This window comes from Megalops cyprinoides, chromosome 14 (genome assembly GCF_013368585.1).
Source record: "Megalops cyprinoides isolate fMegCyp1 chromosome 14, fMegCyp1.pri, whole genome shotgun sequence".
Lineage (NCBI taxonomy): Eukaryota > Metazoa > Chordata > Actinopteri > Elopiformes > Megalopidae > Megalops > Megalops cyprinoides.
In genome coordinates, this window is record NC_050596.1 from 34,521,122 (window position 1) to 34,533,486 (window position 12,365).

The window sequence follows — 12,365 nt, forward strand, 5'->3', positions numbered from 1 at the left end:
ACCATATTGTGAAACTGAAGACAGTGCTAAGAGAATACAAGGTCTTTGGACTTTCTACTGTGCTGTTTTATCTCCGCCATGCTGCCCTGAGGCTGCTGAGACTTCCTGAGGCTGGGTTAGACTCATGGACTGCACTGCGCTCAGGAATCTCCTCACTGTACACAGCTGGGGATGACCTCAGTCACTCTGTCACCATTAAGGCCTATTCATTTATTAGCATTTTCCTGGAGATTAGCTTGATCACCTTTTAACCGGTCAGTGAATCTTTTTCCCACATTGACTCACCTTGGGTCTTTTTTTGATTCCCTCTTGAAAATGTCTGTTGCAAAGCATTGTGCGACAGCCTGTCGGTAAATTTGCTATAACTGATTGACTGATTATAGTGAGGTGACAGGGATTGCAGGTGGGTGGGGGATGGTGAGGTCTGAGGTCATGGTAGGAATTCCTTTACTTCACAAATACAGAAAACATTTTCATAATTTACATTTATTCATAAGAAAATAAGAGCATTAATAATAAGGTTCATAACAAAAGTGGCTTTAATACAACCAATGTTGACATGTGATACATGTTTATATGCATTTGTGTATAGTTTATGATTACAAATTTGTCCCTGAAGAAGGACGTTAGCACAGAGAGTGCAGAATGGCAGGTATCTCCTGTGTGTCCTTGTGTGTCCCTGTGTGCTGGGCTGGTCCTGGATCCTGCACCCCATTCTCTCCTGGAGCCAATGGCCAGACCCTGTGCTTGAAGACCGAACGGTTTGTGCTCTGCTACTGATGGCAAAGTGAGGTCTTTCAGCAGGACAGTCGGGTGAAACTGCTGAAAGACCTCACTATCTCCGAGCTTCAGTGGGCCGCTGCTTTGGGGAGGTTTCCTGCCTTCCTGTCTCAGCTGATGCCACAGACTCACCCTGCAACACCTCCTCTGTTCACAGCTCTGCACCTTCAGATCCAGCATGTGCGTCAGAATCACTGCGCTCTCAGCTCGCTGTCACAGGACAGGACGCTGCGCTCATTTCCACCATCGAAGACACTGCAAACAGGGTGACTGTCCTGCCCCCAGCAGGGAAATGTGGGCTTTATATTCTCTGATTGTCTAAAAAACCTCTCAGCTTCCACCTTTTGAAAATCCTATAATGTACAAGTAGTTAAAAGTTAATTTGCAACACCACGATAGGCTGGAGGTTTCATGTCATGTGCCTTGTGTGCATTAATGACAGTGTGCGAGCTATGTGATTGACAGGCAGTGAGGGGATGATGTCGTGCAGTTGCAGGGATGGAGCTGAATCACTGCTTCCTTTCAGAGGCTCTCCTGCTCTCGCTGCGGGACCCCAGAGATGCAGCTCTACGCTTCCTGCATTTGCATTTAAATGGCAGTTCTCTTCAGCGCTCCTACGGTTCAGGCCCACAAATGATATTCTTCTTTATATATAAACTTAAAACTCTTAATATATAACAGTCTAGTGTTTACATTTGGTATATTTGGTCATATACTGTATGTGCATGGGTGTGTCCTCTCTTTATTTCAAATGGTATTTTTTTTGCAAAACAGGTCCATGCTAGATATCTCTGTCAGAACATCCATGCAGGGCAGGAGGAGTGTGGAATTAAGAGGTGTAAAGGGACCGGCTCCGAGTAAAGGAAACGGTCCCTAACCGTGGGTTGGCTCAGAGTAAAGGAGACAGTCCCTAACCCCAGGCCAGCCCTCCTCCCAGTGCAGTAGTAGTAGCCACAGTAGTAGCTTTGTGAGTTGGTGCAAAAGCAGTGGTGCTGGCAAAAGACATAAATGCACTTTGATGCAAATTATCCCATCAGAGAAGCAAGGCCCTGTGACCACGGTGGCGTCAGACAGTGGTTTCAATTTTCTCAATGATCTCCATGGAGGATTTAGAGGGGGACAGCAGCGAGCACTCCTCCTGCTCCCAGAGGCTGCTGGGACTGGAGTCTCCATCGGTGCTCAGCTCGTCATCCTCCTCTTCCTCCTCTTCCTCCTCAGAGTCCTCGTCACATGACTCCAGGTAGTGCAATCCCACCGCATTGATGCCAGAGTCCTCCGAGCTGGAGGGTGAGGAGCAGTGGTCCATTTTGGGCGCCACCACCTTGTCCTTGGGGCAAGGCTGCTTGGGCCCAGCGTGGGGGAGGCATGCCACCTGGCTGGGCGGGGGGGGCAGCTGGGGTGTGGTGGCTGGGGGAGCCGGTGGGGAGGGCAGCGGCCGCTGCACATAGCACATCTTCCCATTGATGCGCTTGACCATGTAGTCATCGACGAAGAGCTCGGAGATGACGCAGTACCTGGGTGGCTCAGGGCAGGGCGGGGCCAGGAAGCAGCGGGACGTCTTCAGGAAGCGCTCAGCCAGCGAGGCTGACAGCGCCACCGTGTGGCTGCTGTCGGAGGGCTCCACAGGCACCTGCGTGCTGGGCAGCTGGCACACACCGGTCATGGGCTGGTACACATACTTACCTGCACAGAAGCAGAGCAGAGAAGGGACAGGTAAGTACAGCATGCTGTGTCTGTGCATGACACAACTGGACACCTGAGAAGAACAGCATTCTGGGAAACATGAAAAGCACCCTATACCAGAGGTTGCATCTCACTGCTGTGACATCAAGATGGATATTTCCCAGAAGGCTGTTGTGAATGCACTGCACTTCCCTCTGCAGAGCAGGAAGGAGAGATCAGCATCACAGCCACAGCTCTCCTGAGGCAGAAACGCTTCAACATTATACAGCATCAACATCCTCATATGCCCTTCCTGCATGTTCCACTCGGATATGTCAGTGGGACACACACACGCACACACGCACGCACACACGCACGCACTTACTCCTTCACACAGGATGTTGCGTGCCCTTGAGAAATGGCTCACCTCTCCTTGCTGTACAGTAACTGCCTAAAACAGTGCTGGTGAAGCTGCACAGTTAATGTATCAGTGTAAATAAGATACACCATACAGTTACACTAATTGGCCTGATATTGTCCTTTATGAGTATCCAGCTGCTTTAAGCAGCAGCAGAGCTCATTACAGCATCCTGTGTTGCTACAGGAACATCTGTGGCAGACTGTGCTCAGCTGCAGGAAGCCTGACTCTGAACGCTGCTCATATGGGAACTGTAGACTGCAGTCCCATAGCAGTGACTGTACTATAATGGTTATCATGACTATTCAAATACAAATGCACTTGTGATTGGGTGCATCTGTGTGCATGAATGAGGGTTTGTGTTTCCATGTGTAATTTTGTGTTTCTGTGAGTATCAGCGCATTTCTGTGAGTATCCGTATCAATGTGTTTCTGTGAGTATCTGTGTTTATCGGTGCGTTTCTGTGAGCATCTGTATGTATCAGTGTGTTTCTGTGAGTATCTGTGAGTATCAGTGTGTTTCTGTGAGTATCAGTTTGTTTCTGTGAGTAGCCGTGTGTTTCTGTGAGTATCCGTATGTGTCAGTGTGTTTCTGTGAGTATCTGTACGTATTTGTGTGTTTCTGTGAGTATCAGTGTGTCTGCGGGGTTTGCTGCTGCTAGGTTGTCAGAACAGGGACTGTGGCTCAGGGACACTGCGTGTAGCACAGCTGGCACAGAGAGTGGGACGAGGAGCCCTGCCCCCCACCCTGCCGCAGGGCTCCCAGTGCTCACTACCAGGGGAAGGGGTTCACCCTCCATGCACACGCATAGCAGACACGCTGCTCTTCCTGTGCGTCACCATTCTGCAAACGCTGCTCGCTTCCAGTCACTGCTCATTATACATAGTTTCCATAATATTCAACATGGTTATCTGAGCATATAAAATGGATTACAGTTCATAAATAATAAAGGGTTTTCTGCCAGTCTCGCTGTAAAAGCAGAAAAGCCGGCCTCTAACGTGGCTGACTGTCTCCTTCATTGCTCGCACAGTGCAGAGATTACCACCTTTTCATTGGTCGCTGCTGGCAGATAAAGCCCCTGGCCCCGTGTGCATACAGCTACACAGATACTGTACCATTTCATCAGCATTAAAAGCCCAAACACAATGCAGCCACTGAGAATGCAGCTGACAACATATTACTACACGTAAAATTCAGTAATGCAGGCACTGTAAAGAATCATCATAACCAAACATACTATTTACGGCAGACAACCATTCTGTCTTTAAATATGCAAGTGACAGACCTCTTTAAATACAGTGACAGACCTGAGTTAGCGCAGGTCACTGAGTTCACTGAGTCTGTTCAGGTGTGTGTACATTAGGCTGCAGCAACAATTAATAAGGCTGCTTACATCTGTCTGCCTTTCTGTAGCAGAGCGAACGTCTCACAGCTGTGTTTCTCAGCAGAGACTCCAAAGCAGAGGACAGTGAGGAAGGACTCATGATAATAGTGGGATTTTGAGATTTCTCAGCGTTCACCCTAATGAGCCTTGATGTGATGAAAGAAGAGCACTCTCCCGTTTCCCAGCACAATGCCCACGGAGACGACAGGCTGAGAGGCTCAGGACAGCAGGGACAGTGCGTCGAGCCTGGAGATCTGTGACAGCAACGGTGCTGTTCTGTTCTTTCTCCTGTGCACACGATTGCACAATGCATTTCGGATTTAATTCCAGCAGTGCTACAGTGCAGTGCAGCCGATCCCCACAGAAACTGTTTCTGTTAAATGAATGCCTGAGGCAGGAGACTCCAAAACTGCAGTGAGGGACTGCGCAGCCAAGAGCAGCTGCAGAGCAGCCCCACAGGAAGCGCAGCTGTTCCACAGGAAGCGCAGCACAGGAAGTGCAGCACAGGAAGTGCAGCTGTTCCACAGGAAGCGCAGCACAGGAAGCGCAGCACAGGAAGCGCAGCTGTTCCACAGGAAGCGCAGCAGCCCCACAGGAAGCGCAGCAGCCCCACAGGAAGTGCAGCTGTTCCACAGGAAGCGCAGCACAGGAAGCGCAGCACAGGAAGCGCAGCACAGGAAGTGCAGCTGTTCCACAGGAAGCGCAGCACAGGAAGTGCAGCTGTTCCACAGGAAGCGCAGCACAGGAAGTGCAGCTGTTCCACAGGAAGCGCAGCACAGGAAGCGCAGCACAGGAAGTGCAGCTGTTCCACAGGAAGCGCAGCACAGGAAGCGCAGCACAGGAAGCGCAGCTGTTCCACAGGAAGCGCAGCACAGGAAGCGCAGCACAGGAAGTGCAGCTGTTCCACAGGAAGCGCAGCACAGGAAGCGCAGCTGTTCCACAGGAAGCGCAGCTGTTCCACAGGAAGCGCAGCTGTTCCACAGGAAGCGCAGCACAGGAAGCGCAGGTTAAGTCCTGGAGTGACTTACAATCAGGCCAAGTACACAATGGCCACCTAAAGCAGAAACAGCCTGTCTTTGTGCCCACTCACAACTGAGGGAGCCATACCCAACACAGCCAACGCTACTAAACTGTGCGGACATCACTTCCTGTTCCCTTACCAGACAGGATAACAGTTTCCTGATGAACTGTTGCACTGTATCCCACAATGCTCCAGTCCCCTAGATCAGCACCGTGAGCATGCTTACTTTCGTAGCTGTAATGCAGTAGTGAGCTGGAGCTGCTGGAGTTTAGAGACAGCTGTTACAGACCAACGGACAGTGCTGAGATCTACAGCAATAGACCAAGACACACATACCAATAATGAGAGACAGTGGGATGCTCTAACCATCTCTGAAGGCACAGAGTCTCTCTGCAGCATTGATCCAAAGGATCAAGCAAATGCTCATACAGCTCTTTCTGTCTAAGCAGCGTGCTACTACAGAGACGTCTCTATCTGAGCCACTGAGAAATACAGCCCAATATAACAGCAAAAAAAACAGCCATTCCAAACCATGAGTCTCAATGCATGACACCAGGCTTCTGTATTAACATAGACTTGAACAAAAAAAGCTTGTAGTTATAAAGTCTCCAGTCGACATAAACTGAAGTTGTGGGTTTTATCACTGAAAAACATCCATTTAAGCAGGACTATTTGCAACCTGGGGTAATACTGAACCCAACACAGGGGTAATACTGAACCCAACACAGGGGTAACACTGAACCCAACACGGGGATAGTACTGAACTCAACATGGGGATAATACTGAACCCAACACGGGGGTAACATTGAACCCAACCTGGGGTAATACTGAACCCAACACAGGGGTAACACTGAACCCAACAAGGGGATAATACTGAACCCAACACGTGGATAATACTGAACCCAACACGGGGATAATACTGAACCCAACACGGGGGTAATATTGAACCCAACACGGGGATAATACTGAACCCAACACAGGGGTAATACTGAACCCAACACAGGGGTAACACTGAACCCAACACGGGGGTAACATTGAACCCAACACGGGGGTAACACTGAACCCAACACAGGGGTAACACTAAACCCAAACCCAGCACAGGGGTAACACTGAACCCAACACAGGAGTAACACTGAACCCAACACAGGGGTAACATTGAACCCAACACAGGAGTAACACTAAACCCAAACCCAACACAGGGGTAACACTGAACCCAACACAGGAGTAACACTGAACCCAACACAGGGGTAACACTGAACCCAACACAGGGTTGGGTCAGCCACAAGCTATTCAGCACAGTGCTGCAACAGAGTAACTACTACATTACAGGGACAAATTGCTCATTTTATTTATCTCAACAGTAATGCCTTCAACAAGAATTTCATTTGCCTTTGATATTCAAGATTATATATACCATAGCAAAAATATGTGCTCTTTTATTCCAGATTCAGCCAGAGCAGTATCACATGTCATCACTAACAGAACTGTCTTCACCTGCAGGATATTAGGTTGAAATCTTTTCAACCTGTGACACAATTCAAAATCCTCTGCTGTTCAAGGTTTGGTACTAATCTACATGTTTCTTTGAAGCAAGAAACCTTCCCATGAATGTCTGTTTATTTCTGTGCTCTATAATTACAGGCCATGTCTGTTAGAATAAGCATCCAGGAGGAAAATTATCCTTCACACAAGTATTTTTCAAACACAATCTGAATTTTGTGCTCACTGCTGTTTTAATTTTTATCACTGTGGTTTGTTTTTTGTCTGCACTCAGCAGTGCTCTGAGTAACTACGGTTGTCTGATCTGGTCAGTTTCCCACAGCAAGTCTGATTTAAGAAATAAACAGACTTGACAAACGTCTGCCCTGATCCTGTAGACAAATCCGAGCGACTGTTTCCAGCCCATGATATTTATAACACTACTGTATACCTGGAAAGCAAATCACAGGCTCACCACAAGGAGAGCCTTAGGGCTCAGCGCTAATTCCGCAGTTTGGAGAGAAAACCTGCCCCAGTGGAGAGGCGTGTCTATTACAAATATGCAGAGCAGTATTCATACATTTATATATTAACAATATTTCATTTGTCACTGGCAGTTATTACTTTCAACAGCAATAAAGCCCCATAGTCTAAGAAAGTGAAACAAATAGGTTTCCCAACTTAATGTCTTAATCTTCGAGTTATCTAAATGAGTAATTAGGGTTTGGTGTTCCTTCGGTCAGACTGTTTTAAACAAATATATCTTGCCTAATTCCAGCCAGTTTTGCACACTGTGCTATACACCCTCTGCTTTATAAAGAAAACCGTCGAAGCACGTCGAAAGAAACAAGCAAAAGGCAGTCGTGTAAGACATTTGGTTTTTTAAACGGTGGTAAAGTACGGAGTACCGGCTGGACTCGCACAACGCGTAATTGCGGGTCGGGGCAGACTTACAGTGGCACCAGCCCAAGTGGCAGCACCAGTGCAGTCTGAAGCACTTCCCGTGGCTGTGAGTGGCGCAGATGGACAGCCCGTCGCACGGCAGAAAGTCGGGTCTCCCGGCGCAGCTTCTGGCCAGCGCCTGCGCCTCGTCCAACTTATCGCTCTTAGCAATCTTCTGCACTCCAGAAGCGGCCATCATATAACTCCCTACAGGAAATCACAACAAAACACGCCCGAAATTCTAAAGAAACCACAGAGAGAAAATGAGAGCTGTGGGCAACTTGTGCTTGTATCTACAAAACAAAAAAAAAACTGCGTTCTGAAAATCCTTGCCAATGTTACCCAGCAGTAGGCCCACGTCTGTCAAAAAAATTCGAAGGAAAAAAAAAAACTGTGTAGCTACAAGACGTAAAGTTTAAGAAACGTCAAACATAACAGACAGATGTTGCCCGGTGTTTGAAAAAAGATATATCCAATTATATACTGAATATTTCCTTTTCAAAGCGCATCTTTTTCAGTTAAAACCGAGTAAATCCACAAGAGTAAGGACCGGGTCTCCGTGAAGATGCCGAGCTCGGCGTTTCGTTTCCCGTTTCTACGCCCCTCTGTCTTCGGAACTTTACTGCGACTCGAAGGGAAGTCTGGGGATCCAGTTACTCCGGCCGCGGAGCTGCACGGCTGCGCGCAGCCCGATTCCGACGCGTCTGCTCATTGGAACCAGCTGAGATGTTTAAGCACATATACCACCACAACAGCACAATATGAGATGCCCCATTGAAAAAAATAATGTGACCTGAACCCTCTTTTTCCTGTCGCGGTTAAGCAGTAATAACGGTCCCCTGTTTCCGAAAAAGTAAGACGGTTGTGCAACGTGGATATATTTTCGATGTCATTCTTATTATAAAGAAAATTAAAGGTGTTCAGTTAGAGCTCAAACATTCCGAATGCTTGCAAATAAACCATTTCCTAATAGCATAGCTTTCAAACGCCAACCTAATAGACAAAACTAAAATAGCCATTTGTGCACTTTAATTCCAAAATCTTATTAGATAATAGAACTCCTTGTGCTGTCCGTGTGCAGCCCTGCTGCATACTATCCGGCTCTCACCGCTCCGCGTCTCTGGGTCGGTAAAAATACCCAGGGAAGGGGGGGGGGATGGGTGAAGATGACGTTTGAAGTGTCTGTAATTCCCTCCCGCCGATCGCTTGGCCCGCAGAAAAAAACAGCGCTTCCACACACTCACCAATGGGTGGCGTTGTTACTGCAAAATCGATGTTCTTCAGCCGGTAATACTCACCGTAATAATGGTCACCGTATCCCGTCATTTAGTACACCGGATGCCCATTGATAAGCATTCTCAGAGCATGCAAGCACAAACCGGCGGAAGACGAACATAAGACTGAGTCAAAATGGTGTGGGAAAATGTCATATTTTAAATGACAAAATAAAGAGGCAAAATCACCACTGTGAAGCCCGAGAGGGGCTCTGCAGGAACAGCAGGGGGCGCTGGAGGCCTGTCCTCGCCTGCTCATAGTTACAGGGATTACCTGCAAACCCCTGGGGTGGAAAGACTAAATAAATCCACTTTTTTCTTCATATAGGGATTGTTCTGAGTTAACAAGGCCACAGACCAGTGTGGAAGCTGTCTATAAACAGAATATATTCATTACAGATAAAATACAATTCACCCTCCATCAATGACAATGGCCTGAAAGGTGATATGGAATACGCCTAAACAGAAATGACAACCTTGACCAGGGACGACCATCATAAGAAAACTAAATCATGTTTTAATTCATCTTCCATCTGTAAACGAAAGGAACAAAAGCTGATTGCCCATCAAGAGGCTTCACTGTGATTGGTTCATTTCTCTGTGCGGTGGGAGAGCAGGAGACAGACACCCTGCACATCACCCCAGGGGCACACAGGCTCGGTCACCATGCAGCCAGCTCCTCTCTCTTCCTCATGATGGCAGCACTACCAGCTCAGTCGCAACAATGAGCTGCAAGGCTGTGGCTGTTCAAAGCTTATAACCACTGTCCTCTAAGGTCAGAGCCAGCAGAAGCTGTGCCTTTTCAAATCGCTCACGTGGCACCCAGGAAGTCTCGACTGCTGGGGATACACGCCTACACCTGTCCATATGTGTTTTTATGCCATGTGAGGTCAGCAATCGGTCATCCCTGCAAGGTCTCTCTCCAATTCAAACCCAGCCCAAATACAGAGGAAACCTTCTAAAGAACTGAGCCCATTTCAGACCACTCCCCAGTCTACATCAGTAAGCATCAGCTGTGAGGCAGAAACATGTAATCAGACAAAAACAGAGAAAATAAAGATGATCTACATTAGTCATTCCAGCAGGGCTCATTTTAGCAGAATGATGATCATTACATTATATTAAGTCATTTGGCAGACGCTCTTACTCAGAGCGACTTCCAAATAAGTGCACCACAGTACTGTGAATAGTACATATGCAGACTGAGAGCAGACACAAAGAAGGCAGGTCACCGCTTTACACACCCCTTACAGCCTTTTCACTCACTGCTCCCAGAATGACCAGCTTTAATGTTGTTTTACTGGGGAATTTCATTAAACCTCTAACCTGCATCCAAAGTACCGGCTACGAGAGACACAGCAGTCCGTGAGAGGAACCCGGCCCTACAACTGCAGGAGAAGGTGAAGGCAGCAGCAGCTACAGCTGCAGGGGTTTCAGCGCAGGACTGCAGGCCTTCCTGAAGACAGCACAGCACTTCAGTCCTCTGCCCAGTCCCTGCCCTGCATCCCACTAACGGCCTGCAGCGACACCAAAGGGGGGGGGACTCTCAGCTGAGGACAGGAGAGGGGAGACCCCTCAGCTGAGGAACATTCAGAGAGACTGGCTACATTCTGGACCAATCAGGACAGCAGAAACACAGCACCTCACACAAGCTCACAGTAAGGCAAGAATCCGCAAGACCAGAACCTTCTTTGAAGTTCAGCCTTTATTAGCTTACACCCTATGAGAGTACATCAGTGCTGTGATTGAGAGTTATCATGTTAGCAACAGCATTGCATTTTGCTTAGCAGATCCAAAGCCATTTACACAGCTTACATTTTTACCCATTTATATAGCTGGATATATACCAAGGAAATTCAGGTAAAGCACCTTGCCCAAGGGGAAGTGAACCCGCAGCCTCTGGGTTATGAGCCCTGATCCCTTCCCCTGTGCCCCACAGCTGGGTGGGGGCTCAGAGCTGGCTGCGAACACTCCTCATGACCTCCCTCCACTTCTGAATGGGAGGGCTGCCGCTGGCAATAAGCCTGCGCAGCAGAGCGCTGGGCTGGAGGTTTGGGATGTCAGGATGGGCGTGGTGGTAGTGCTCCAGCCGGTCCAGGACCGTGGCCAATCCCACAGCTGCGGCATGGAACATGGGCCCGCCTCTGTGGCGCGGCCAGCCGTAACCAAACACGTAGATGACATCGATGTCCTCGGGGCCAGCGGCGATGCCGTCCTCCAGCACGCGGAAGCCCTCGTTGATGAGGGCGTACAGACAGCGTTCCAGCACCTCCTGCTGGTGGATGGGCCGTGGCTGCAGGCCGTGCTGCTGTCTGTACTGCTGCAGGAAGCTGTGGGTCCAGGGATCCGGCTGGGCCTCCCGGGCGCCGGGGCTCTCATACAGGTACCAGCCGCGCCCCGTCTTCTGGCCCAGACGACCCTGCTCACACAGCAGGTCAGGAAGAGGGCTGTACCTGCGTCCCTGTCGTCTCCGTGGCAACTCAACCGGGGACACGCCTGGCCCCGTCAGCCCCGCCTCCTTGCGTACCCTCCACCCCACGTCCAGCCCGGACAGGTCAGCCACGCGGAAGACACCCATGGCGAAGCCGAACTCCTCCAGCGCCTGGTCCACCTGCTCAGGCGTGGCTCCCTCCTCCAGCAGGAAGTGGGCCTGCTCCAGGTACGGCTTCAGCATGCGGTTCCCCACAAAGCCAGGGCAGTTGCCCACGGCGACGCTCACCTTTTCCAGCCTCTTTCCCAGGTGCATGGCTGTTGCCACAGCAACCGGGGAGGAGCGCGGGCCATAGACAACCTCGAGCAGCTTCATGACGTGCGCCGGGGCGAAGAAGTGTGTGCCGACGACCAGCTCGGGCCTGCGGGTGCAGGCAGCCAGCTGTTCCACATCCAGGCCGGAGGTGTTGGTGCACAGCAGGGCGTCGGCCGGACACACCGCTGACAGCTGCCTGAACACCTGCTGCTTCAGAGCCAGGTCCTCGAACACGGCCTCGATAACCAGCTCCACCCGCCGCAGGTCCTGCAGGTCTGCGCTGAAGCGCAGCAACCCGAGCGGCGCCTCCGAGCCCCGCCCCTGCGACCGTCTCTCCAGCAGAGCCGTCACCGCACGCCTGCCAGCCTCCAGCTGCCGCTCATCCGTCTCCACGGCGACCACTGTGATCCCCGCCTGCACCAGTGACACGGCGATGCCTCTCCCCATGGTGCCCAGACCTGCAGGTGAGAGCAACACACCTGAAGCCTGTCCTGCTCATCCACACACACCCCTGCAGAGACATACACACACACACACACCTGCAGTGAGACACACACACACACACAAACCTGCAGTGAGACACACACACACACACACACAAACCTGCAGAGACACACACACACACCTGCAGTGAGACACAAACACACACACAAACCTGC

General features: G+C 50.0%; 2 protein-coding genes across 3 annotated transcripts in view; both read right to left on the reverse strand.

Annotated features, from left to right (window-relative positions):
- Window positions 1–413: 413 nt before the first annotated feature.
- On the reverse strand, window positions 414–8,769 carry LOC118789348 (UPF0524 protein C3orf70 homolog A-like). Its single transcript, XM_036545730.1, has 2 exons — window positions 7,699–8,769; window positions 414–2,463 (listed from the first exon to the last, which is right to left on the reverse strand). Exons 1-2 carry the CDS (start codon window positions 7,883–7,885, stop codon window positions 1,847–1,849), a joined length of 804 nt encoding a protein of 267 aa, XP_036401623.1. The 5' UTR covers window positions 7,886–8,769; the 3' UTR covers window positions 414–1,846.
- Window positions 8,770–10,705: 1,936 nt separating this feature from the next.
- The window catches only part of ehhadh (enoyl-CoA, hydratase/3-hydroxyacyl CoA dehydrogenase), a 10,336-nt gene continuing 8,676 nt past the window's right edge, over window positions 10,706–12,365 (reverse strand). For both annotated transcript variants that reach the window (XM_036545729.1, XM_036545728.1), the window contains one exon: window positions 10,706–12,164. In XM_036545729.1, the coding sequence (XP_036401622.1) occupies window positions 10,912–12,164 (1,253 nt within the window). In that variant the 3' untranslated portion in view covers window positions 10,706–10,911. The remainder of the gene's footprint in view (window positions 12,165–12,365) is intronic.